The following is a 27,952-nucleotide window of genomic DNA, read 5'->3' as shown; positions in this document are numbered from 1 at the left end:
ACTTCATTCTGGTGACGTTACCATTATATTCACATTGATGTAGCATTACAACTTTATTCAGGTGGAATTTTTAACCATCATTTTAATGTCTTTTTTTTTTTCAGTGTGGCCCTAACACACCTTCATACAAAGTATAGCAAACAAAGGCATACTATTAATGTAATTTTACTGCCTTGATTACAATGATGAGAACTGATGTCATCAGATATCTTCTGGTGTCCAAAAAAGGGGAGGATGAGGAACAACAAAAAGGAAGAGGAGGAAGGGGTCAAGTCTAGGTGAGAGCGTGAATATGGTCTGGTGCTGGGGCTGGACATGTTCCAATGAAGACTAAAGTCTTGCGTCAGGTTCAGTCTGGAGCATCTGGGGACGGATTTGCCCAGCTTGAGACAAGAAAAACACTTAAGTGTGATTACAAGCCAAGAACCAGTCAACATAACTACAGTTAACCCCTGTTCATCGCGAGTACGTAAGACCCCACCCTATTTTTGCTCTCTGCTCACCATGCACACCACCACTCACACTCTCCATTCCATCAGTTTTATTAAACTTTTATTATTATTAAGCAAAGTCCGTACTGCTTTTGGTCAATCATCTTTTCAACGTTCTGTCCCAAACTACTGGAACACTGCAACAAAACTCACCTCATTCATCACAATATACGGGGGGCACGAACGATGAGTTGCGATAAAGCGAGGGTTGACTATTATGTTTAAACAATCTTACAGAGTGTGCGTTCTATTCTTCTCACGGCGTCTTTATCCACACGATACTCCTTCTCTGACCTGTAAATGGCCAAACAAGACAACAGTCAAGCAGGCTGTAGACAAAATGAGCTTAGAAGCCAAACAGGTTTTTTCCCTGGCTAATCTCATTACTCACGCCTTCAGCTTTGTCAAAGCCGCCATCCTCCTAAGGGCCGACAGGACGTTCTTCTGGACGTCGGATGAGAGGGTCTCGTAGGTGTGGAGATCGCCTGCAAACAGAGACCGAAGAGGAAGACAGGTTCAGCTAGGTGACATCTTGGGACGTTATCGGTTGTGCTCTGTACCTGAAAGGATGAGCTTGGTTGCCAGACTCCTCACAGCGGGTAGGAAGTCTTTCTCAGTGATCACATAAGCGTCCTGGTCACTGAGGAACCTCAACATGACCTGGACAACAAACACGGCAAGCTAATCAAACCAACCAAAAGTAGGTGTACAGTCGTCCCTTGCCAATATCACAGTTCAAAGGACCCATACTGAAAATCCACCCATTCCCTCACATATAAACCAGTCTGTTATGATCACAATAGGCGAAATGTACCCGGTAGGAGTCAATGAAAGGTTTCAGAACCGCCCGTAGGAAGGACAACACCTCCACGCCTCCCTCAGATAGCGACATTTCCTGCGGGCCGATGACATCCAGGGCGCCGCATTTCTTCAGGAGGTAGCACGCCTCCTCAAAGTCCTGAAAACAGACCATTGGTTAGAATCGATGTGAACACTGCATTTGCTAAAACCTGGGAAGTTGGTCATATTTTTATTTTTTTTAAAAGGGGGCGGGGAGTGGGTGGTGGTGGGATGTGCCGCCTATGGAATATGCACTGCCCCTAGCCACTTTTTATAAGAAAAAAAAAAAAAAAAAACACTAGCTTTACGCAGTGTGCAGACATGTTTTTTTAAAAAATAGATCTTCAGTTTAATTCTTGCCTGGAAGAATCACTGATATGTATTGAAAATGTATGTGTGATGGAAAGAGAAGTACATTTCTGCTAGATGTGGTGGGCACGCCCCTTAACAAAGAGTGATTGCTGATCCAGAAAAATACCAACTTATTGCAGTTGGCAGATGTGACTTTTGTCGATATTTGATTTGATTCTTGCCGTCAAGAATCACTGTTAAGTAATAAATGTAAATGTGTAATGGAACAAGTAATATTCTGTGCGATCTGGTGGGGAACTGCCCTAAACGCAGTCGCCATTATTCTAGAGAAACACTAGCATCCGACTTGTGTTCTGTTGATGTTTGATTTGTTTTTTGTTTTCCTTGAAAGAATCACTGCTCAAAACATGTAACAGAAAGAGGTACATTTCTGCTGAATATGGTGGGGCACTGCCCCTAACACAGTCGTTATTGTTCCAAAGAAATAATAGCTTAGGGCTTGTTTTTTGTTAATGTTTGATTTGTTTTAATTTTATTTTTAAGAATCACTGCTCTGTACTAAACACAAAATATGTAATGGAAAGATCCGTATGTGGTGGGGCACTGCCCCTAAAACTTTGGTCTCCGAGTGGGATATTCCATACTTGCCAGTTGTATGTAACGTCTCAAAAACAACAGATGATGACACCATTTACCTTGGCAGCTTCGCCAGGAATGAAGATGAATTCACTTCTGAAGACGTTCTGGAGGAAGCAGAAAGACGCAAAGATCTCATCTGCAATGATACAAGGGCATCATTTTATTCAACGTTACCCTGGTTAGCAGCTAACTCCCTGCGCTCACCTCTGCGGTCGCTTCGAGAAAGGCTCAAGGCCATGGCAAGCAGGGCCGGTCGGACAAAAAGGTGCAGAGACTGGTTGCGGTAGGACGCCATCATCAGCATGGGCTCGGCCATCCTGGCCACGTCGTCCCCTGTGCTGATTAGCTGCCGGCCTGCCACCTCATCCTCTTCCTTCACGACCAGGAAGACGCGCTCTGCCTTCAGGCGAACCGAGGGGTAATGGAGGGCCACGGCCAGCGACATCACCTCCAAGTCGGGGACGTGTCCTGAAAGTGTGACAGCTTGAAACAACTTATCCATAGGTGACAAAAGTACTCACAGTAGTAGAAGGGTACTTGGGTAGTTGAGGGTACTTGAGTAGAAGGACAGGTACTTGTGTTTAAAAAAATAAATACAAATAAAATAACTTCAATTTTAAAATTTCAGAAATTAATACTGTGAAATTCATTGAATAGTTCAAATGCAGAATGTGAAACTTGAAGTTGGAATTATTTTAATCGGTCAGGAAATGTGGAATGAGGACGTACTGTAAATATGTAACTTTTGGGAGTATGATAAATTGTTCCCAAGATGCTCTGAACGAGCTGAACATTTTAAAGTTGAATTGAATCAGTCCTCCAGAAATATTGAAGGTGGAGGGGATTATGTCATTTATTTCGAATAACAAATTTTACTGGAAAATAGTACTCATACCTGGGAAAATAAACCTCTGCACACAAACATTTTCCATTTTAATAAGGTTTAATTAATGCATTAATGCTTAAACTAAGAAGAAAAAATGCTAAATTAGCTAATGATAACAACTGAAAAAGTCAAAATGTACGCCGTGAAGCCCCAGTAGTTCTATACATGGCATTTCTATTCTAGTACGCTATACCTGTACTTGTTTTTTCATTTTAGATGACAAAAAAAATGAAAACACCAGAAGCTGGTGCTTTTTAGGCTGGCATAAGACAACACATGCGCCACAAATCATTGTTTTGTGCCGACAACATCAAACAATTCATTTAAATATCACGGATGTGGTTGAAAAAAAGTAACAAGCCTGTTTTGACAAATGTGCAGATATCTGTTTTCAAATGTAGGGAATTGTAAAGTAAAATGTCATGAAAAATCTCAAGTACAGTAAGAAGTTATTTGTACTTGGTTACTTTCCACTAGTGAATTTATCTCACACGTCATGAGATGGTTGAGTGGGGTCCTCTTAGGATCAGTGCCGTAATCCCAACGAACATCCCATAAATGAGTGTGAATGCTTGTGCCAACTCACATTCATCTAATCTGTCTGATCTCGCTCAACGCTGCACTGGGCTGAGCTGCTCACTTTTTTTTTTTTTTTAAAGGCATTAACATTGCAGCATGGCGCCGTAGCGGTTAGCACGTATGTCTCACAGTTCGAGGGCTCATGGTTTGAATCTTTGCAGTTTGTATGTCTCAGATTCCGGATGCTGTAATCAATAATTTAATATGTTGGTGGGTTGGTTTTAATAAGTTTAAATGTGTTCAAAGTGTGTTGGAAGGTAAAAGTACTTAAAAAAATAATAATTTATACGGTCTCTATCTATAGCATAGATTTTCACCGATCATTGGGGTTCATTGCATAATATTTCTTTGAGGGGGAGGGAAGTGAAATTGCAATCTATCCTTTGAACCCACCGGGCCAGTTCAGCCGCGCCCCAAAGTTGAGCGCCAGCTTCTTGATCCAAAGCGTCCTCTCGGCGAGCTGTCGCCAAGGCAGGCCCGTTTGTGTCAGGACCGAGGGCGGCCACTGGAGCAGCAGGCAGGCCATGAGGGACCAGAGGCTGGTGAAGGAACCCCGCTCCTGGATTCGAACCATCAGATGAGCCAGTCGGCTCACGCGAGCCTGCTTCTCCTCCGACGGCCTCTGAGGATCTTCTCTGTGGATACACGTCGAAGGAAAAATAGTGAGTATAGAAATACGTGGAAAGTCTGACTAAAACTGAAGGGTAAGGAAACCAAAACAGTATTTCCCATAGAAAATAATTTCAATCCAATTAACCTGTTCCACACACCCAAGAATATTCATAAAGATACATTTTATCGAGAATAACTGTAGTTTTACATACTGAAAACAGTGTGAAAACAATTTTGTGCTTGTTTATTGAGTGTGACTGTTAAATAAACCGCCATGTGACCCAAGAAAGTGTGGTAAAACTGATATTATACTGTATGCTTTTATTTTGAAGGTCTGACTTGAAGGTTGTGTGACGCCAATGTTGCCTGAGTGTTGCAGAGAAGACCGGAGGGTTATTGCCCTCATTTCGCATTTTACACTACTAAAGTAATGCTTTGGATGAAATTTGCATCGACTCTGGGAAATAAATGGTTGAGTCACGCGTATTTTTGTACGAAAACCAAGCATGATGCGCAAAAATTGGGACAGAATTTAGATGAAAAATTTGTTGAAAACCAAATTGTACAAAAAAAAAAAAAAAGAGGTGCTCTAACTGGTCTCTTAAAATACCGGAGTAAAAATCGAGCTTTATTTATCGACAAAAGTAGTCATTTGCCGCCACCATCATTCCTCCTTACAAACCTATTTGTGCATCACTTGCAGATTTTCACTATCCACAGCTGGGATCGGTTCCTCTCCCTCTGCTGGCATTCACTGAATAGTGACAGGCAGAACAATTAAATGCTCTTCCACCAGTTGCCAGAGGGTACAATTAAATTATGTATCCAATATTTTAAAAATCGAGTATTCCAACGATTCCCCCATCAATTATTTGAGTAATCATATAATAATGTATTTTGCATTATTAACCACGGTAACATGTACATGTGAGGTGCAGTTATTATTTTTGCCGACCTGGGGTCACCGTCCTCGTGTTCCTAGTGACTTTGAGTGTGTATAGCTTTAAAAGGCGAGACCTGGCCTGGTGGATGAAGTGGGCGTCAGCGAGTGCGAGAGCGACAGTTGGCTGGCTGTTAACTGGCTCGTCCGTATTGAGTTTGTTTTCTCACCGGTCGGAAACTGAAATGATTCGTAACGGGAAAATGATTTTGTGACTTACATGGATATGAGCGGCTCTATGTTCCCCTGACAAAGTTGTCTGGCCGACACGGGCCGACCAAAGTTGACGTGCATGCAGCCGTAATCCTCCCGTAGGACCCTGGCCACCCTCAGCAGACCCTGCGGACGAGAACCCGACCTCAGGTTACCTTTTCTGCGCCTCACCGGATGTGACCAGCACTAACGAGAACCCGATGAACATGACGCACCATGGTGCTCTCTTTGGGCTTGGGGATGCCCAGGAGCTCGCGGGCCAGCAGGGACTCTTCTAGAAGCCGATCGTAGCTGAGGCTGATGGGAACCAAGGTGATGTCGGACACCTCGCCTTTAAAGTAGGGATCCAGTACCATGTGCAACATACCTGCATTTTTAAATTACAATAAAAGTAAAGTACAGAGTAGCGGTTATGACCTAATTGTGTATGCCTTGGGGCAATCCGGGCAGTGCCCTACAAAATTCAGTAGATGGTGCTGGTGTCAAAAAAAAAAAAAAAGAAGGTTTTTTATTATGTACTATGTTTCCAGTGCATCATAATTTGAATTGTGTATATTTAATACAGTGATTCAATTGTGACCTTCATGTGTATAAATAGGGGCGAGTGGGGCAGTACACAAACGCATCCAGCCGATGGCACTATGGCGATCTAAGCTTGTTAATTTCTTTTTTCCTATTTCATACAGAGTAGCGATTCAATTACATCCCTAAAGGTGCGCGTGGGTCAGTGCTCTCTTTGATCCATCAGATGGTGATGCGGCAAAAAGAAAAGATTCAGATTTATTCCAAAATCCACAGGTTTTAATATTTACTACAGATTAGTCATTCATTCGAGAGAGAGAGGCAGTGCCCTACTAGATCTACCAAATGGTGATGGGGTGTAAAAACATGCTTTCTTTGTATTTGATATGATTTAATATATAATACACAATATTTATTCAATTGCAAACTTGATATTGTATGCCTAGTGGCGAGTGGGGCAGTGCCCTAACCGATCCGACAGATGGGTTGTCGTGGAAAAAAGGTTGTTATAATATCTTTCCAATGTATGTTTTCAATATTTTATATTTAATACAGAGTAGCGAGTCTATCTGGCTTTTAATCTGTGTACATAGGGGCAAGTGGGGAAGTGCCCTACCAAATCCAACAGCTTTTAACGCTTTTCAATTTCTGTGTTCTTTTTAATTATTATGCAGAGTAGTGATTCAATTGCGGCCTTAATTTTTCAAAAAAGAAGTAAAGCTCCTGCTTATTGTGCAACATTGATTTCATATGACTCACCTAACTTGGGCGTCAAGGATTTTAGGGAGCGACTCCGGAAGCCTTCGATGTAAAATTCCACCGGAGCAAATCCCGTCTACGAAAAACACATGAATTCAATTTAGTACATTAGCGCACACTCACCGGTCACAACACGAACATGTCCTACCCTAACGAGGCTTTTCACATATTCTGACAGCACTGCACAGTACAGCCTGTTGGAGGCGATGTCGCGTCGGATGTAGAACGCTCCACAGCGACGCAGCATCTCGCCCATGAACTTCATCCCAGCCAAAGCTACATGTCGCGGGAGGGAGAGAACAGCAATGTGAATCTCCAGTTGGACGTGTGTCACTTAACAGTGGCCATTTTGCATAAGGTGCAAATGAGGGAATGTCCCAGGAGATCCTGAAGATCGATGGGGTGAAAAAAAAAGTCCATCGATTTCTTTCCAGTATCTTTTATATATTTCTTGTGTTTGTTACAGAACAATAATAATATATTTTTTTAAAATAAGGGAAGTTGGGCACTGCCCTACCAGATCCAGCAGATGGTGCTGTGTTGACTCGTAAGTCAAGGTAGTTACCCAATCCGGAGGCGATGACAGGTAGCGGGATGTCGTAGGTGAACATGATGTAGGAGAGCACCAAGAAGTCCGTGTAGCTCCTGTGGTTGGGCAGCAGGATGACGGGAGTGTCCTCCACAGCCTGCTGAAGCTGCCAGGTACAAAATATTTCAAATAAAAGGCAAACTAAATGTGAATTCCCATCCTGTAAATATGTACAATATGATAGTGACCATGTGTACAGCTTCCATGTTGACGTAGATGCTGGAGTAGAGGCGCTTTAGCACTTTGCTAAGCATGAAGCCCATCAGACGCACAAATCCCAGCTGCAGGTTTTGGGACATCTCCTCCAAAATGGCGACAGCCTGCTCTCTCACGGCCTCCAGCGGTGCTTGTGTCTCCATGGCAACCTGAGGAAGATGCCATATTGAAAACGGCCTGCATAATTCTTTTTCTTTCTTTCTGTATTTACAGTGGTGCCTTGACTTACAAGTGCCCCAGTTTAGCAGTTTTTCAAATCACGCACCATCGCCCGGTTGTATTTTCTTGCTTTTTGTTGCAAACTAATATTTCGAGCGAGCTTCAGATATGCCGCCACTCGAGGTGAAGTGAACAAAAAAATACAGCATTTACGATACAGTGAATCTCCACAGGGGGTAGGGACTGGGCCGGATTGAAAAATCTACGAATAACTGACGCTCCTTAAAATGGCCAGAAAGGTTTTGTTTGTTTGTTTGTTGGTTTCTTTTTTTAAATGCAAATTTAACAAAAAATAATCATGAATAAGCGGCGTATGAGGAACATATAAATGGCGTTTTAATTCATTTCTACAGGGGAAAATTATTTGATGTACAAGTCAATTGAGCCATGGAACAAATTCAGCTCCTAAGTCAAGGTTCCACTGTATATTTTGGGTGCAAACCCACCTCCACCATCACGCGGCATACATCTTGGGAGGCCAGCACGGCCGCGTTGAGTTGACTGGCGGAGCAGGGCGCTGCCCCTCTGTAGGGGTGGGTCCTGAAGGTCCTGAGGGCGTGGCCTATGTCACTGCTCTGCCTCCTCTCCTCCAAAATGTCCACCATCACCTCCTCCTCATCGTCATCCTCCTGCAGTCCTACTCTCATATACTTCCAATGCTGGCAATCGCCACATAATAGTTAGAGTAGGGATTCACTTGTGACCATAAAGTATCTACATTAGGGCAAGTGGATTCACATTGCCATCTACTACAGCAAAGTGTTTTTCTTGATGTCTTTATAAACATTTTGGACCATTAATTGCACACAGTTGAACCAAAATGCAAGATATCAGCGAAGTTTGAGCTGTTGTAAGTAGTGGCCTCCCGTTGCCAACCACTACTGCAACCAGAATGTGCGAAAGAAATTTAAAAAAAAAAAAAGTGTTTTTATTAGTTCATCTAATGCATGTGACCAACAGTTCAAAATGAGTTGGATAAAAGAGGCTTAAAAATAAATGTGTTTCAGCGTAACTAACTGCAGAGACGTCAAAGCAATACGACTTCTTACCGCGTTCGCCATCTCTTGGGGGGCGTCGGCGACTCTCAACAAAGCCGAGTCCGCCCGAGTACCGAATCTTTCCCGTGGGTTGTTATGACGTACAACTCGGCCGAAAATACATCCGGAATACTTTTGGGAGGCAAACGTAGACACAAAACAGTGAATATCGGCGTGGAAAATGCTGGCAGACCTTCCGCATTCTGTGCGAGAGTCCAATTCTTCTTTCACTTTCGATTTGGGTTGTTTCATTTTTTTGTTTTTTCATTTTCAGCTACTTTCAACTACCCCCCACTCCACCTACCTCCCCTCCAAAAAAACAACACTTTTTTTAATACTCATTGTGAATAAAGAGACCTATATAAAAAAACAACAACTTTGTTTTAAATAGTTTTACCCCTCCCACGAGCATTAAACAAAATGTACTAAATGATTCGAAATACAGTGGTGCCTTGAGATTTGAGTTGTATTTGTTCCCTGACCACGCTGACTTCTAAATAAATGAAAAAAATAAACATCTTTCCGTGAATGGAAATGTCATTCATCCGTTCAACCCCTTCCCAATAAAAACAACCAAAATATTGGAAATGTGAGGGGAAAAAATAGCACGCTATAAAAGTGTACTTTATAAACACATTCAGTATTGGCAATTAAATAAATTGTAAAAAAATGTGTTTCTCTCTCCCTTTTTTGCTTCAATAAAATGTACATTGTGCGGCGCCTTCTGGTGTGTGCATCTTGGCCACCAGGGGGCAGTATAAAACACACATACAGATATACATTGCAACGGAGATGTCACAACTCAGCATTACTATTAGTCGTTCTTCACAGAGGATAAATAATATACGCCTGTATTGTTATATTGTCTGTATACATGTGTTGCTTCACTGTTAGTGTTCAAATATCCCTTGCTTAACAAAATATCGGCCGAACGATGGCTCGTATCTTGAAAACCTCGTGAGTCGGGTCACTTGTATCTCAAGGCACCACTTATCGTAAAAAAAAAAAAAAAAAAAAAAAAAAAACATTTACAAACACACTCTGCAATACTGCATACTGTGGCGGGGTGCGAACCGCAATAAAGCTGTAAATGTAGTGTAGTTCTCCACCCCTGCTACAGTAATTGTTTAACTGCATATGGATGGCTGCACACGACCCAGGCGTCCTCTATTCACATTCTCCCGTAATACGTTAAAAGCAAACTCGACAAGATCATTTTTATCTGACTTTGTTGACACTTATTTAAACAGTGAGGGTGGTCTACACAGAGAAGACGGGGTCAAATTTCAAACTCTTTCATAGAAAGAATAATACATATTTTCAAGCATAATGTACAATACAGTACATACACGTCATCGAGCAGAGATACTGCGATAGTCTGATTTGGTTTGTCACAAAACATGTGACCGAAACAGGAAGTATGAGTGACAATGAATCTTTCTGTCAATGCAATCAAAAGTCATGTCCAAGAAGTTATGAAGGGAATTTTACAGTATTACAGTACAAAGTCACTATAAGGGATACCAGGTGATGGTTAGATGCATTCGAATGAAAATAAGAGATTTGTACATTCCAAGGCATTTGATGCCAAAGAAGTGACAAAGGTGTTCATATTTTTAAGAGTTTTCATTCTAGCCACAGTACGTAGTCTGTTTTCTTTCCTAATTGTGCGTGCAAAAACAAGCTCACATTATCCTGATATTATTCAGATGATTTGCCCCATTGTGACATCACATTTTGGCAAATTTACAAAATAACTGATGTCATTTGTAAAAATTAGCCATATCCTGCTCTGGAGGAACATACTGTATGTATACATTTTGCAACCTTAATGCATATCCACAAAGAGGAGTGGGGCAGTGCCCCACCAGATCCATCAGATGGTGCTGTGGTGAAAAAAAGTGTCTTTCCTTTGTTTGCCTATTACATTTTTTTTTTTTTTTTTTACACTTAATGCAGAGTACTGATTAAATTGCAGCCTTCAGTGTGTATCCTACTAGTGCCTCTTTTGGCTTACAGTACCTTACAAGTAAATTACTGTGCTGCACGTATAACACAGCTAGGCCCAACTAGCAGGCATGTGTGACATACTAGTAGCCTCCGAGACCCTACTAGTAGCATCAACAGGCACACTAGTAGTTTGCCTCACTTGTAACATATTGTACTAATATGCCAACATTTTTCTACTTCTGTGCAGAAATGCTGCGATTGGCTGGCAACCAGTCCAGGGCTGTACCCCGCCTCCTGCCCGATGACAGCTGGGATAGGCTCCAGCACGCCCGCGACCCTAGTGAGGAGAAGCGGCTCAGAAAATGGATGGATGTGCAGAAATGTCATAGTGGTGGAAAATGTTACTAGACGCAGTATATATATATACATATACTATATAAGATAAGAAAATAAAAGTATATATTTGGCACCAAGTTTATCGCAAGTAAAAATAAAGGCTCACTTCAAATCAATAAGATGCTCTGAATCAATTATTCAGTCACAAAGTGCACTTCAGCGCATCGTGTTTGGTAAAAGGTGCTATGCCGAGTCCGAGAATGTAGCAGTAGCAAGCTGCTGGTTCATTCTGTGTGACTACTACAACCACTACTACTACTACTACTACTACTACTACTAGGGGTCAGCTGCCAGTGACCGGGGTCCTAGAGGCTGTGGTTCCATGACGGTCCACCAGGGGGAGCTGCTCCCTCCAGTAGGTGAAGTGGCTGTAGGTGTCCGAGCAGGGAAAGTCCGAGGACGAGGCTCGCATTTTGAGCGGGAACACGTGGTCCACCACCTCCCCCAGACGCACGTACCTACAAGTAGGAAACAAAATGACTTAAGTTATGGGGTCATATATATATATATATATATATATATATATATATATATATATATATATATATATATATAGTTGCTCATGTAAAGTGGACGCACGATGAGATGTTGGTCTTGGCGTGTTCCTGCACCAGCTCCCCTTTGGGGTTCACCGTGAAAATCCTGTTCAGTGGGACCCCGACTTCTTTGTAGGAAAACACATCCTGTCAATCAAAATAGAGACCAACGGTTAGCAAGGAAGGATGCATTTAGTGATATAGGCATTAGATTGTGAGCTTCAAAGGGCCATTCTGAATTGTGAAAATTGACTAGTGAGGATAAGCGGTACGGAAAATGGATGTGTGTGTGTCTACCGTGGGCCTGTTGCCAAAGGCCGCATAGAAAGGCTGCGTGTTGGGGTAAAAGAGGTTCCTGATATCAGTTAGACATTCCACCTTGAACTTCTCCGGCTTCTTCTCGATCACTTCCCTATCGAAAGACAAGTACAAAGACCTTTGATCATTGCTTTGTGCTAGTGGCATTCAGTTTTGCTTCATTCGTAACATGTCCAACTAGTGTAGCCTACCGAAGTTGTCCTACTAGTGAGGACAAGGAACATACAAGTACATGGACCTTTCCATACGCGCACACACACGTCAGCTAACCACATCAGCCACGTACAGCGTGTCAAGTGTGCGTATGCATGTGTGTGTGTGTGTGTGTGTGTGTGTGCGTGTTGTCGGACCTGTGCAGTGCTGAAAACAGGCTGCTGGGGCTGAGCAACACGGGCCCCACAGGAAGCATAGTGCCCCTCTCGCTCACCCAGTGCAGGTAGCCCCGCGTCATGTCCGCCATGCCGATAGCTCGGGCCGAGCAGTACAGGATCTTGTAGCCGTTTCTGACGTTGGGAGTGAAGGATGACCGCTGAGTGCTGTTATTGACACAATGCCATACGGCAGACTGTTAATGAGCGAGTGCTTACTGGCTGACTTTATGGTAGAGCTGTGCGATGCCCTGGTGGGTCCAGTCTTTACCCAAAGTGGGCAGGATGTGGCCCAGCGTGTCCGACCTGAAAGCAAACATGAATTTACGTTCATAATCACCCTTAGGATCGAAAACATGGCTGGATGACACAATCAATAAACGTTAATGTGGCACTGTAATGAACAATGACGTGGACGGTTATTAGTGTACAGTGAAACCTCGATATAACAGACTAATAGGGACGGGAGGTTGTCCTTTACAAGTGATTGCCTATTACATTGAATGACTTTTTTTGCTGGCCATATGCACCCATATGACGGTACAGTACACAATTATTGTTTTGCACTTTTTTCGTGCCCTAAAACGCCCGATACAGTGCATAGTTATTGTAAATAATTATAAAAAAGCTTGAAAATGTTCAAAACGTTCTACATTTTACTTGTGGCAAGTCGGGTGGGTCGCAATTATGAGCCACGGGGAATTAGTGTGCTTCCTCTTTCCAAAATTGGTTAAGGTTAGATGCAATTACTTGATCAAAAAACCAAAAACACTGTCACTGTACAAAAAAACAGCAAGCTCCAGACTGAAGTACAGCTCCAGAGACATCTGTTGCAGAAATAAATTCTCTCCACGCCATGCTGCTCTCGCTCTGCGGAGATTTCTATGCGAGAATAGACAGAACTCCTGCCATGACGTCCACCATGTCAATACAATCCTTGGAAATTCGCCACATTCAACATGGCCGCCATATGTTAATGCATTGCGTTTGATGGAATATCGCCACATTCAAGATGCCACATAGGCACGGGCTACTCTGGTGACCTGGAAATATGTGTTTCCCATTGTCTGCCGATGTTCCGCCACAAGGCCAGTAAACCACAGCGGCAGTTTAAGTGACAAATTCTTCGGTCCCGACGGTTTGTTTTATCCAATATCTGTTATATCGACGTCCGTTTTATCGAGGCTGCACTGTACTTTACACAATTACTGTAATCCCGGCGATTCTAAGTAATTGACAAAATGTTTATAATTTACTGCAGTGCTCCCTCGCTACTTCGCGTTTTGCGGCTTCAGTGCCCCGTGGGTTTTTCCAAAATATTCATAAAATGTTTTTTTTTTTTTTTTTTTTTTTTTTTTTTTAAATACAGCCATATTGGGGAAAGACGCGTTGCTTCAATGAGAGCACGAGTGGATTTATCCCGTGCGCTGATTGGCTGCGCATCATCGCAGCCTCACCCGGCATCTTATAGATAGATATATATAGATAAATATATTATATATATATATATATATATATTATAGATAAATAGATAGATCAAAGAGGGCAGAAGTTATGCATCTGTGGCACGCCATTATGGCGTGAATGAATCTACAGTGCGGTACATCAAGAAAGAGAAAGCAAACATACGCAAAACTGCTTCAACAACCTTCAATAAGGAAGCGAAACGTGTGGTAACTCCGGGTAATAAGAGAATTGTGAAAATGGAAGCCGCATTGGCATTGTGGATTGCTGATTGCAGGGAAAAGAGTTTGCACACTAATATGATCAGGACAAAAGCCAACCCAAGCCTCTTCGCCTCTCTCGGAAGGCAATGTTGAGGAATGTTAATTACTGTATAATAAATGTTAATTACTGTATACGGTTTTATAATTGAAGATTTAAGTAAATACGTGTACTGTTGTAATCTTTGTCTCAAATATGTAATGTATAAATACTGTTTACATATTTTAAACATTCTGGTACCCACATACACGTACACAAAAATTCCTCGGGGGTGGGGTCAAATCCTATTTCGCGGTTTTTCACCTTTCGGGTTGTGGTCCCGTTTAACCGCGAAAAATGAGGGATCGTTGTATACGTGCCACAAGATGGCACCGAAACACTACTTTTCCATTAAGTTTTAGCCTGTGTGTTTGCGAGGATGTGTGAGGTGTGAGTGAGTGCTCGCACGGCTACTCACACACACACACACACACACACACACACACACACACACATACCTTGTGATGGTTCCGTCAATGTCGGAAATGATGATCTTGTCATCCCAGTTCCAGAGGTAGATGGTTCCCTGGCAACGACACGTTCCCTGGTACTGAGTGGTCACGCTGAACACCACGTCGTTGGCACCCTCCTGAAGCTGCAGTGACATCTGCATTCACAGAATATACCAAATACAATATGTATGTGTCAGAGACACAATTAAAATAATAACAGATTGTAGCTACAGTGAACCCCTGTTTATCACGGTGACTATGTTGCCGTTCCATCGGCAATAGGTGAAAATGTACAATAGAGAGAAAGAATAATTGTTTTTTTTGGGGTTCAAAGTTTTTGATTTAAATGATATACTGTAGTAAGTATACTGTAAAACCCCAGACAATGGATCACTTTAAAAAAACGTGAGATAGCGGACCCGTCAACGACGAACCGCGGTAGAGCCGAGGAACACGGACGGCACTGTTTGAGGAGTAGATATCTCACCAGCTGCTCCGAGGTGAGTCGCAGCGTCTTCTTGTACGACACGCTTCCCGTGGCCATCCCGGCCTCCGACGGGACGCTGGCGGAGCTCTGCTTGTGATCTTCGTCGCTGGACGATGTCTCTTCTTTACGTCGGCTGGCCAACGTCCCGACTTGGGCCGAGCCGCAGGCACCGCGTTCCGAGACGGAATCCTATCAAAAGGGGAGAGACGTGTGCATTACACTCAGACATTTATGTGACCAAATTCTACTCGAGATGAGACGGTATGAAAATGTCCCATCCTAAATAATCACGATTATCAGTATTATCACGCTATTGCTCAATGAAATGTAACCCCCGAAAAAGTCCAAGATACACATTTCAAAAACATTAAAAATATAGCAATTCCCACCGGTGTATATTAGATTATTGACTACACATTGCTGAGTCACTTACAGTTGTTGTGAAAGTCTTCTTCGTTTGTCTGCACTGCAGTAATATGTGAAATTTAGAGGTGCTACAGTTAATTAAATGAGAAAACAAATCAAATTCAATCGACAGCTATTTTGATAATCGATTAAGAGGCCTTGTTTAACTTAAAATTGTCCAAATCCTTGGAATTTCAGTAAATACGTGTGCTCAGATTCATGTCGTCCTCCATGAAAGCGGACTGCTTACCTTTGTGGTGGATCAAAATAAGACATTTACAAACATCTGCTTTTAGTTTGGAAAACAATGATCAACATTTTTGACAATTTTGTGACATGTTACGGATCAAACCAGTATGTTTGTGTGTTTTCTGCACTGTCAATTTGAAATAATGTCCAGTTTGTGAATAAAGCAATGGATTTATTTTTTTTTATTATCCAATTAATTGATTTATTGAAAAAATAATCCGCAGATGAATCGATTATTAACATAATCGCTAGTTGCAGCCTCAGTGAAAGTACCAATTTGCTGTTGCGGCCTCTCCAGGAGAACCACCACCTCCCTCCTTTCTTGGGCATCTTCTCCTTCATGATGGTCTCCACAGCGGCCTGGAGCGGATCACATGATACCCCAAACACAAAACACAAAAACAAACGGGAAAAAAAGCACACTTAGGCAAAAGAAGCAGACTATAAATAAATCATAATGTTGGGGTATGGATGCAAAATGATGACGCCGAAGATGAAATTACAGAGCTGTAGCCCAGCAGATCAGTGACACGGCAGAGAAGGAATTCGAAGGCAGAGTAAATAATGGATAAGCATGTGTACTAATGGGTGATTGGGATGAAAGCGGGTTGTAAATGAACAGGGAGGAGGGACAGAAGGAAGATGCCAACTTTTGGTGCCAGGTACGTATTGCAGTGCAAGCAAGAGGCTACTTCAGGTAATGCAAATGGATGAGAGTGCTGCATTCGTATTCACTGTGTGTGTGTGTGTGTGTGTGTGATTTCTTACCTTTGGCAGTGGCTTCTGAAAGGCCTCCATCGCCAGCATGATGGGAGCAGCAGTGCTCCAATTATAGTATCTGAGCAGAGAAACCGGGGCGCATTTATATCAGTTCCCTATAGGAAAAGGAGCGAAAAAGAACTCATCTGAAGTTGGCCACTTCATTTGGTGCACCTGTACAGCCTATTGAGATCCGGTACAAAAGTTGTTTTCTAGCGTGTTCGTAAGGGTCGTAGGTGAACTGGAGCCTATCCCAGCTGACAATTGGGTGGTCACCAGGCAATCACAGGGTACATAATGACAAACAAGCATTCACACTCACATTCACAGCTATGGACACACCCCACGTTTAAAAAAATCACGAGATTCGATTTGACAAGTGTTGCCTGATTACAAGTGAGAATGTGCATTTTCAACATTGCGCCATTTGTTATGTTTTTGAAAAGAAGCTATTTTTTGTGTAGTGTGTACGAACCTGCCAGTCCACCAGTATGCTATGATGTGGAGTGCAGTATCAATTATTACATTTTGATGAAAAGATTTTGTTCTCCATAAAAATCTGTGAAAAAAAGTGGGAACATGCAAGGTTTGCAACTCAAAGTTTACAGACACAACAAGCATAGCAGCTAACTTCCTCAAAAAATATTACACAGCTTAGCACCTTCCCATCTTGCTGACGTAGAGGTACCGCATGTTCCATTCTGAGACCTACATTCGCAACGTGCTGGTCTTTTGATGACTTTGAGAGCTGAAAAGAAGTCAGCAGGTTCTAAAACATTCTCTATTCAGTCTCTGCAACTCTGGAATGTCCTACCTGCAGGAATTTGGCACAGCTACCTCTGTACAAATCGTTAAATCCCCCACAAATCTTATTTTTACGCTCGCCTTTAGTCAAAACACAGCTAGTATACAAATTTGCTCTTGCACTGCCTGGCCCCCTGACATCTGGACTTTGGCCTGTTTTACTGCCGCTTCTCCACCCCCACCCTCCATCTCCTGAGAAAAACAGCTGGGATAGGCTCTAGCTCACCCACAGCTATAATGAGGATAAGCGGTATCGAAAATGGTTGAATAGCTTTTGCAGGTCTACCTGTAATGTTGTGGCCATTAAGTATTTATTTTGTCATTTCCTACAAGTGTCTTACTTGGAGCCAATTTTCACCACCAGGTTGGGGTCGTCAATGACCGACGGGTTCTGAACAAACTTCTGGTACGAGATGATCTTTGCGTGGAACTGCTCTGTGAGTACAAGCAGATAAGTGGACTTTTAGGAGATTCTGAGGCCATTCCCGCGTGAGCTGCCTTACCTTTGCCTATCTCCTTGTTGTCGGTCAGGCCGCCGCACAGCGAGATGGCGTTGGACGGCAGGTCGCCCATCGGGTCGCTGAAGCCGTCTACGCCGCTGTCTCCCCCGGAGCTCAGCGACTGAGGGGAGAGGCTGGTGCTGCGGAGGCCCGGGTCCGACACGCTCTTCACTGCTCCGGTTCCATCACTGTGACGAGCCAGGTGACAGTTTTTTTTGGGGGGGGAGGAACGTTAATGCAGTAATCCCTTACGAATACACCAAGGCCTGCCGTGAATAGCAAAAATCTGCAACTACAGTGGTGCCTTAAAATGCGAGTGACCCAACGTACGAGTTTTTTGAGGTATGAGTCATCGTTCGGCCAATTTTCTTGCTTTGATTTGATGGTGGAGCAAAATGTGTAGACATCTAATATAACAGTACTTACAGACATATTTTCTTTCTCCTCTGCGTAGAACGACTAATATAACAGATGTACAGTGGCGTGAAGACTTTTACACTTTTATTATACTGCCCCCAGGTGGCCAGAGCGCACACACCAGAAGGAGCAGCACAATGTCCATTGAATTGAAGCAAAATTTGGCACAAACTGTTTCATTTTTTCAAATTCTACTATTTATCTATTATGCCATTACTGAATGTTGTTATAAAGTACAGTAATACAGAGTGTTATTTTCTTATCAAAAACACATTTTTAAGATTGTTGTTGTTTTTATGGGAGGCTGGAACAGATTAGCAGCATTTCCAATCATTTAGATGGGGAACGATGATTTGAGATACGAGTGTTCTGCGTTACTAACAGAAACAATTGAACTTGTATCTCAACACACCACTTTAATTGAAAAAAGGTTGATAATTGCCTATAAATCCACAAGATGGCAGCAAAGCACCACTTTTCTACTACTAGAAACTCCTCCCCTCATTTCAACATAACTCCTTGGCACCACAATACAACAAGTTGGTGCCAAAACTCTATTTTTATGTTTGACGGGGCTTTGGCCTGAGCACAAAAATACCCAATCGGTGAGTTTTTCTGCAAATAACAGAGATAGGTTCCAAAAATAAACTCTACAAATAGGTGAATTCCCAAGCAACGGATTGAAAATATGCGGGGCAACACTATACACTACTTGGATGAAAGTATTGTCGCATGGCTGCGGGAAGTAAGAATGGAATACAATTTGGAGTTGGGTGGTAGAATTGTCCAAAATGTCTTGTTAAGATGAAGAATGAACATTTATGGGACATTAAGAACCTAACCTAACCACCATGAAGGGCTGTCCCCCCCCTCAATACTGCCCATATGGAGTAAATAGGATCTGTAGGAACCACATATTGTAACTGTACCTCTTTGGGAAATACAAGGCGGCCACTTCAGGCTCCAGTTCGGTGAGGTCATCCAAATAAACTCCATCAGCGCCGAGATGACGGCTCCTTTTGTCTACAAAAACAGACATTTTCATTTCAAAACATTTAGAAAATAACTGTCCCCACATGGAGTTTTTTTTTTCCCACCAATGAAAGGACTAACTAGGCTGGGGGAAGATCCAGATTCACTTTCAAGCGACGGCCAGAGTCCGTGGTGGCTTTGCGCAAGCGACATCATTTGCAGTCGGGGCACTTTGTTTTTGTGTTTGGCTGTTTGTGCCATTAGAAAAATTGATAAAAGTGTGTCGTCAGGGGGGGGGGGGGCTCTCCTTGCCCACGTGCGAGGGCATTACAGTACCATAATTGCTAATTATCTGAAGTTCGCTAGTAGATCGAATTTTGGGTAGCAATACAAAGCAAAAAATAAGTAAAATAAAAAACTGACCAAGCGACAGCTTGTTGGGCCCTCCTAAGTCAAGGCCCCACTATATTACCTTTTTTCTTCGACGGAGAGTCAGTATTAACCGACGGGCGGCCCGTTGTCTCCTCCACATCTGACGTCATATGGGACGCCGCGCAATCCATCGATGTCTCCACCCTCGAAGAGTCTGTCTCCATCGCCATGGCGACGGCAATCTCCTCTGATGAGGCCTCGTGGGCGATCACTCGGAAGTGCGTGCTCTCCGATACCGGGATTGACACGGGACAAACTGGCGGTGGCTCGGATTTCATTGAAAGGAAAGATGGCTACAGCGGAGGTGGGGGTGGGTCACGTTACATACAGAGGGCATTAAACATTCATCCAGCGAGGGAAGTATTGATGAGATGATGCTGTGGTGGATGCTTACAGTAGCAGCCTGAGGCAGCTCTCCCCACGCCCAGTGCATGGCCGAATCTTGATCGACTGCATCGGAAGGCTTCATCATGAGCTCAGTGTCGCTTTTGGGAGAAGCGGGACGGGAGTTTCCTGGGCTGAGAGCGGAAAAAAACACATTTTTTACAACATGTTAATCCAGAAATTTGTGATTTAGTTCTGAACAAAAGTGTCACCTCTGGAGGGGACTCCAGTCGCCATCGGAGTGCGCATAGACGGCAGGACTGTTTGAAAGAACCATTGGTCGGCCCGAGTGCCGCTTCCCTGGAAGAGGGCCTGAAACGCATTCAGTGCAACATGTCATCTTTTGCAGTCTTGTTCAATAAAGAAACTAAGAAAAGACTGTTTTGTAAATGGGCTACGGTCATTTTTGCTGCTATTTTGGTGCTCTCGTTAGCGCTCGAGCAGCCAAGGTTCTCAACCACTTTTATTTTCAACGTTAATGCAAAAGCCCTCTGCATTTTGGTCGGATTTTGAATGTTAAAAAATATTATGTTGTCCAATTATTTATATGTAATTTAATGATGATACATGAATATTATGTTTTAAATGGTGTTATATTAAAAAAAATCCAAAAATGAAAAAACATGTTTTCCTATTCAAGTGGTGCCTTGAGATACAAGAAACAATCGTATCTCAAATCGTTTTTCCCCATTGAAATGAATGGAAATGCCATTAATTTGTTCCAGTCTCCCCCTCAAAAAACGATCCTTCCATCCATTTTCCGTACCGCTTATGCTGCGGGCGTGCTGGAGCCTATCCCAGACGACTCTGGGCAGGAGGCGGGGTACACCCTGAACTGGTTGCCAATCAAACACAGGGCACATATAAACAAACAACCATTCGTACTCACATTCACACCTACAGGCAATTTAGAGTCTTCAATCAACCTACCACAAATGTTTTTGGGATGTGGGAGGAAACCGGAGTGCCCGGAGAAAACATGCAAACTCCAAACTGTGAGGCAAATGTGCTAATCAGTCAACCACCGTCCCGCCCCCAAAAAACTAAACATTTTGTAATATAGGAAACGAAAATAGTACTCAATAATATTGTACTCTAAGAAAGAGCTGTAATAACAATTATGCTATGAGGCTAACAATATAGTAATAACAATTCAATGAAATGTGAAGATGTAAACTGTTTGCGCATCATAATTAATTAATTCCAATTTCTGGTATGAGTGACTCGGCCACCAAGCGGCAGTATAATTAAAAAAAAGTGGAAATGCCAATTCAGATTTTTTTTTCCAGCACCAGCCTGTAAAACGGATTTTGGTCTCCTTGAAGACTTCTCCTTCGGGGGACGACAGTGTTGCCCTGTTGGAACTTGTAAAACAAACTGTACATGTAGGAAGATTCTGGGCTTTGTAAAATGGAACTACAGATTTAGACATTACATTTGTTTTTAACAATTATGACTCCGAAAATTCCTTCTTAGATAACTTGTTGACAGCTGACAGCATGTGATCAAATGTCTTTCTCACAGTGTTTTATAGCGTCGTCTCACCCTTTAAAGAAATAAAATAAAAAATAGGTCAGACGTGTCAAGTTCTACATGCTTCAGTTTGTGTTTTATAGTCCCAATTTAGATCTCACACAGATCATATTAAATGTGACCTAGTGATGATGGATGTAGATGTAGATTGCAGTCGAGATTGTGCCCGTTTTTGCACACGCAAGCCTTTAGTGAATCAGGCCCGTAGCGTAAAAGCAGCCAGTGTGGCAGACACGCTGCCGGTAGCCGCATGCCTGGCCCGCATACGGCGCATGCTGGACTGTTTGGGATCCTGGGAACGCTGAGCTTGCACATCACAGGCAGAGTTACAGAACACCGCGGTGGCCAAGACGCTTGAACTGGACCGTGCACATTGTGAGGGAACATTCACGTCCTGCTGATGTTTTCCATATGACTTTCCTCCGTCATGTATTGCTGGCTTGACTTCGTCACGCGGACTGTTGTTATAGTTGGCATATAGTCCCGTTTTCACCAAGCAGCAGTTTTCATTGTAAAAAGAAGTGAAGAGTATCACTATAACTACCCCCCACCCCCTTACACATCAGTTCAGTACCTAAAAGTGGCTTAGGCCTTCCTCTGAGAGGTTTGCATGTTCTGGCTTCCTCCCACCTTCCAAAAACATACCTGTTAGGCTGTTTTATGTTTAGTTTGCAGTAAACTTCAACTGGGAGTGGGAGTGCATCTTGAAGCCTCTTTTTAAAGAACTATTTGAAAAACTGATGCTTGTTGCGAAGTCAGTCAAGTTCACTGCGTTCATATAAGCATGACTCACTTTCCTCCATTTTGCATCCTCTTGCTCACCTGTTGCTGTCCATCTCCTCATCAGAGCTGATGTCGATGGTGAACACGTCCTCGTCCTCCGAGTAGTCGCCGCCCTCCTCACTCTTCATGCTGTCGGACCGGGCTTTCCTCCTTCTCTTTCTTCTCTTCTTCATCATCATCGCCATCGCGCTGCCGGTCTCACCGCTGCTCCCCGCGGAGCCCAGGGTCTGCACGGAAGGCCCGGAGGTCTTCCCCATCAGCGAGGAGCTCATCAGAACGAGCCCGTCTGACAGGATAGGAGAGGTGGCCAGGTAGGGGGGAACCACTTCCTGTTGATATTTAATGTAAAAAAATAAATAAATAAATTAGCTGCACTATAAAACTCCCTCAAAATCTTACGAGACTCCAGCTAATCCCTTGAGATTTGAGTTTAGTATGAAGTCAAAGGATTAACTTGACCATCTTTTTGTGAGTCCGTCGAAGACTGTTATCCATGTTGGCTTCTTGTGCTGCCATAGGCTTGCCATTTGTGATCAAAAGTGAGGATTGAGTAAATACTGAGAGACAATCATCGGTCCTGTACGGCGTTACAGTTCTGTGACTCTCAGCATTCACACGAAAATACATAAAAGACCTTCAGCTTCTGTTTATGCATTTTATCTGCCTTTTATCTGCATATTTATCGCCTTTGGCTTGATTAGCAAACGCGTTTCATCTTTTCCTGGTGTCTCCCACAATAAGCGGAAATATGAAAAGCAGCTGAAAAAAAGAACTCTGAGTGGTTTAATCACACTTCCTTCCAGCACTTTCCAGGAGGTTTGAGAACCGTATCGTGTGCATGTATCGTTTGGCACAAGAGAGCAAGTGAGGTCGAAGACATTTGATATCATGATCTGTGGAATAGTCGTCACGTTTTTAAAAAGTAGGTAAACAACTCGGACGGGGGGGGGGGGAAATCCTTCCTCTTTCCTGCCCTGCTTTTCCCGAGCCGCAGGAATCTGACACCCGTCCGGCTGACATAAATCACCGTCTACCCTTGTTGATGCCATTCCTTAGTCTCGGTAGTTTATGGCTTGGCTATGTATTTCAGCTGCACACGTTCTCACATGCATGGGTAGTCCTGATGCACAAACTCCCAAAGGGCCGACAAAATAAAAAAATGTAACTTAAAAAAAAAAAAAAAAAAACAGCTTTCTAAGAAATGGGGACCTGCTCCTTCTTTTATAGTCGTTCCATGAACTGGAGTTTTGATTGACTCATAATGATCTCCAAAGACTTTATGGCCTTACTGGGCGTTGAATATATAGGTAGGTTAGTAAATGCTTTCTGGGAAACAGAGGAACGTTGTCCAGCTCAAAAAGGAAAAGAAGAAATTCCTGGCGGCTACGCCAACTCCGCATACACAGCTTGACCTTATTTCCCCAAGCCGAGTACGTATGAAATATTTGGAATTGCGCGTCAGAGCTGTTTGTGATGGAGGCGTGCGTGTTTCTTTGAATCCTTAATGGTGGGACTGTCTAACATGTTTTTCTAACATTTCTGGTGAGCATATGTATACCTGAGAGTGTCAAAATATTATAAACAGCTCTCAGTAGGACGCAGTGCAGTTTGCCACCCTCCACTCTGTTCGATGCCATGCCCCAGAACTCATTCACTGCCAGCCTTCCAAGTTAACATGGACATTTGACTTCTAAAGCCGTCAATGGCAGTGAATGTGTTTTAAACAAATAAACACTTCATTTTAACTAAACAAAGTTTTGCCTCCCTCAAAATAAATTTAAAAAATAACAACAAAATGGCAATAGGCTAATGTTTAACTTACTGTCATCTTACTTTAATTTATGCAGTGAATGGCGAACGCCGTGTAAAAAAGATGTGATGCGGTGAGTCAGTGTCTCAGTTGCATATCTGTAAATAAATTATTATTTTGCCATCAAAAGGTCTTTCTCCGTATTGTTTTTGTTTGTTTATAATTTGAGGTGTCAGAAAAGCAAAAAATATTATTGTCAAAGTCATTGTTTTGCTTGACATGTTTCTCATCTTCTTTTTCTTTTTGATCAGAAACCTGCTTTTGGTAAAACCAACCCATGTTCTACTGCTGATTACTAACGAATGAGAAAAACTAGAAACAAACATTTTTTTCTGGTGAAAGAAGAGTCTATTTTCTTTTGGTAGGTTCGGTGCTTATAGTATCACAAAACACAATATTGTGTGGGTCTTAAAAGATCACTCAAAATCTTCAAAAATGGCTGGCAATATGGGAAACTCTCCTTTAATCATTAATTAATTTTATCCCAAAAATATAATAACATAATCCAAATTCAATTTTGTATTGAATGCCCAAGTTTAATCATATTAACTTTTTAGATTTTTAAGTGGGTCAATTTACCCACAATATAACAGGAGGGAGGCGGCACGGTGACCGACTGGTTAGAGCGTATGCCTCGCAGTTCTGAGGACCGGGGTTCAATCCCCGGTCCCGCCTGTGTGGAGTCTGCATGTTCTCCCCGTGCCTGCGTGGGTTTTCTCCGGGCACTCCGGTTTCCTCCCACATCCCAAAAACATGCATGAATTGGAGACTCTAAATTGCCCGTAGGTGTGAATGTGAGTGCGAATGGTTGTTTGTTTGATGTGCCCTGCGATTGGCTGGCAACCAGTTCAGGGTGTACCCCGCCTCCTGCCCGATGATAGCTGGGATAGGCTCCAGCACGCCTGCGACCCTTGTGAGGAGGAGCGGCTCAGAAAATGGATGCATGGATAACAGGAGGGTTAATTAGTACAGCGAATGGCAGTTGCTGTAATGTGATTGTTTTTCTTTTTCTTTTTCTGTACCTGATTATTTTCCATTTCTTTGACAAAGAAAGCCTCTCCATTATCGCCGAGCTTCATATGTAGATCCACTGGCTCTCCATTAATTTCCATGTCCACCTATACATAATTTAAAAAATAATGATTTAAAAAAAATATCTAATTGTAATTGACATTCCATTTCCTTACCACTTTCTCTCGGGAGCGGAGGACGCCCATCTTGCCAAAGCGGACGTGGAAGGGCGAGCAGTGCAGGGAGCCATCGGGCTGCCGCACGACGATGACGTCGATGCAGCCCGACAGCGTGGCCGGGTTGAGGCCTCGATACAGCTCCTTGACCTGTACGAACACCTGACCCGCCAACTGGCCCACGTAGTTCATGGTCTGACGGGTCTGGTGGAGACAAAACAGAAGCATAAAAAGAGGCACTTTATGCTTTTGCTCACAAATGTTATTCTAACAATCTGTTCTCAGGTACGTTGTGGCTCTGAGAAATTCGGGCCCGGTGCACACACACACTCGTGAACGCCCTTACATTCCCTCGGTCACTTTCCCGTGCGCGAAGGTGTAGGAATCCTGCCAAACCCTTTTCCTGACACTCGAGTTCAAAAAGGTCACAAAGTGATGGTCTGCGTCACGTATTATAAGAAATGGGAGGAGGATTTTGACTAGTGACCAATACACTTCTGGGACGACACAGCACGCTTGTGGACATTTAGGTCTATCTATTCAACCTGGAGGTGTTTTCTGGGCTTCTTCTACCCCAAATTCATCTAAAAGTGTCTTTATGAACCGTGGAACAGAAAAGGGCCTTCCTAAAAACTGTTCCCACAGACGTATGCATACCATCCATTTTTTTCCATAGTCCTTGTTCTCATCAGGGTCGTGGGTGACTGACGTTGGACGAGAGGCAATGACTAGAATTTTGAAAGCAGGCGATAATGTTGCACAAGAGCATATCAAGTCAGTTGCTTCATTTCCCTCCACCAGCTGAGTTGGTTTGAACACACCACAGAGTTTTTTCCCTTCAACGAATACGGCAAATTGAAAAAAGTTCATCTGAAGACAGCAGCTATTTTTAAAGCTTCTATTCATCCTCGCTGCTGTCGCCACGTGAGCTGTTTAGATCTCTTTCTGAGAGCGGAAGCGCTTTGAGTTTGGAGAGGAGAGAAAAAAAGGAATTCACACTACAAAAAATGTTTAAAAAAAAAAAAAAAAAACTCATCTCCTTCTCCCCTTTCTCTTGGGGCCCATGTGGAAAACAAGATGATTATGAGAAGTCTGTCTAAATGTTGCGACACTCATTAACTATTCCAAACGTCAGAAGAACTGTCATGAAAAGATCCACACATGCTCACAATACAGAATAATAATCTTGTCATGAAGATGAAGCTGAAAGACAAACTGTCATAGCGAGCGGGAAGTGCAAGCAAACCACAGCCTTCATTTGTCTATGATTGAGTGAGTGTTTCGCCCCCGCCCCCCTCTCCAAAAACAACACAATTGTCACGCTCATAAGTTGCTTTTGATGCATTTGAGTATAAAAAGACACCAAAACATGAAATCATTTTCATCCCCCTTAACATGTCTACACTCCTCTTGATGGCACTAAGACAAAATTAGAAAGCAACATGAGTGTTTACACTTGAATTGAAAATACATTTTTGGGTAAAAATGGAAATCCGTTTGAGCATTCATTCGATATCCTTCCTACCCAGTTTATGGTCCAGGTACTAGTACACTCTTCGTCCTCACTTCAAACACAAGTACAATTCATCACACTAGTAGAATAACTGTCTCCTACTATCTACGTTTCCCCCCCCCCCCCACCCACTACTAGTGCCACTATTGGTCTACTAGTAGCATCAAAATTCTCACTGGTAGTTTTGCCTTACTAGTAACATGTAGTTGTCCTATTAGTATGCCAAAGTTGTCATACTAGTGTGCCGAAATGTCATAAAGGAGTGGAAAACACGTTACTAGTCATTCTACTAGTGTGTTTAATTGTCTTGTTAATATTCACTTTAAGGTCCTGTACTAGTAAGCTATTTGTCCTCACTAAGAGAGTAACTTTAACATACTAGGTTAATTGTGTACAGAAATGTTACCCAGTAGTGGGGAAAACGTTACTAGTAAGTCAAATACTCCCTAGTTGTGCGCAAAAGTTGCCCTACTAGCGAGGAAAAAAAGCGTAATAGTAGATGGAACTTCGACTGGGTATCATGGATATCCCAACAAATGCTCAAACAGTTTTCCAAGATGGTCGTAACACTGTTATAGTTAGAATTTAGCAAGACAACAATAAATGGTCCCAGCACGATAACGTTACTAGTGGGAGTGTAAAAGATATATGGATGGAAATGGTCAATGAACTCGTCTCTTACCTCCTGAATGGGTTGACAAAATGGAGCACTTCCTCAGCGGAGAACGAGCATTATGAACTAACTACCCGCTTCCCTTCGAACACTGTTCATGTTCTATTCTCAAGCTCCGGACTGTTGTCACCGCGACAAACGCGCGTTCAATTGAACATATGAAGTAAAAAAAAAAAAAAGTCATTCCTGACGTATCGCTAGGCTGGCTGCCTCTTATTTTTTTATTTTTTTATTTATTATAATTTTTGTTTTTTTGTGATTGGCTGGCTGGCTCTTCGATGTCTCGTGCTACAGGGAAGGCCCCGCCCACCGGCCAATCAGCGTCGAGCTGGTGCGTTGAAAATTCATTTGTATGGAAAATACCTAAACAACTCAATCAAAACAAATACCGCCATTAATTAGTTGC

The 27,952-nt window shown here is 42.8% G+C and overlaps 2 protein-coding genes and 1 long non-coding RNA gene across 4 annotated transcripts; 1 reads left to right on the top strand and 2 right to left on the bottom strand.

Moving 5' to 3' along the window:
* Positions 1 to 40: 40 nt before the first annotated feature.
* On the bottom strand, positions 41 to 9,187 carry LOC133416702 (dihydroxyacetone phosphate acyltransferase-like). Of its 2 annotated transcripts, none has more exons than XM_061703745.1 (16): positions 8,867 to 9,187; positions 8,264 to 8,476; positions 7,571 to 7,747; positions 7,359 to 7,488; positions 6,942 to 7,069; positions 6,794 to 6,869; positions 5,728 to 5,879; positions 5,520 to 5,638; positions 4,141 to 4,382; positions 2,487 to 2,750; positions 2,339 to 2,418; positions 1,306 to 1,449; positions 1,052 to 1,151; positions 883 to 976; positions 727 to 785; positions 41 to 383 (listed from the first exon to the last, which is right to left on the bottom strand). In XM_061703745.1, the coding sequence occupies exons 1-16, from the start codon at positions 9,104 to 9,106 to the stop codon at positions 331 to 333; spliced, it is 2,271 nt and encodes a 756-aa protein (XP_061559729.1). In that variant the 5' UTR covers positions 9,107 to 9,187; the 3' UTR covers positions 41 to 330. The 2 variants fall into 2 exon arrangements, with proteins under 2 accessions (XP_061559729.1, XP_061559730.1); XM_061703746.1 differs by having other exon boundaries at positions 41 to 363.
* Positions 3,559 to 11,300, top strand: LOC133416706 (uncharacterized). Its single transcript, XR_009770265.1, has 3 exons — positions 3,559 to 5,824; positions 6,972 to 7,495; positions 11,052 to 11,300. It is a non-coding gene; the product is annotated as an uncharacterized LOC133416706 (long non-coding RNA).
* On the bottom strand, positions 10,067 to 27,696 carry lpin1b (lipin 1b). The gene is given in 20 exon segments (XM_061703744.1): positions 10,067 to 11,658; positions 11,780 to 11,883; positions 12,034 to 12,148; positions 12,405 to 12,557; positions 12,642 to 12,728; positions 14,645 to 14,793; positions 15,126 to 15,314; positions 16,053 to 16,139; positions 16,548 to 16,617; positions 17,684 to 17,777; positions 17,846 to 18,030; positions 19,189 to 19,282; positions 19,704 to 19,956; positions 20,058 to 20,181; positions 20,260 to 20,303; positions 20,305 to 20,359; positions 22,403 to 22,692; positions 25,196 to 25,291; positions 25,361 to 25,564; positions 27,556 to 27,696. Coding segments are annotated over 19 exon segments (2,556 nt in total). The 5' UTR covers positions 25,553 to 25,564; positions 27,556 to 27,696; the 3' UTR covers positions 10,067 to 11,483.
* Positions 27,697 to 27,952: the final 256 nt, after the last annotated feature.

Source organism: Phycodurus eques, chromosome 18, assembly GCF_024500275.1.
Source record: "Phycodurus eques isolate BA_2022a chromosome 18, UOR_Pequ_1.1, whole genome shotgun sequence".
Lineage (NCBI taxonomy): Eukaryota > Metazoa > Chordata > Actinopteri > Syngnathiformes > Syngnathidae > Phycodurus > Phycodurus eques.
Note: the sequence above shows the minus strand (reverse complement) of the source record. Positions and strands in the feature narration are given on the sequence as shown.

Bases quoted from the DNA above. Each gene is read 5' to 3' on its own strand.
- LOC133416702 (XM_061703745.1), bottom strand. From the start codon at position 9,106: ATGAAACAACCCAAATCGAAAGTGAAAGAAGAATTGGACTCTCGCACA. The intron at 7,748-8,263 runs GTGGGTTTGCAC...CATCTTCCTCAG, and splicing joins TATGCCGCGTGATGGTGGAG to GTTGCCATGGAGACACAAGC. The intron at 4,383-5,519 runs GTAAGTCACAAA...GTGTATCCACAG, and splicing joins ATAGAGCCGCTCATATCCAT to AGAAGATCCTCAGAGGCCGT.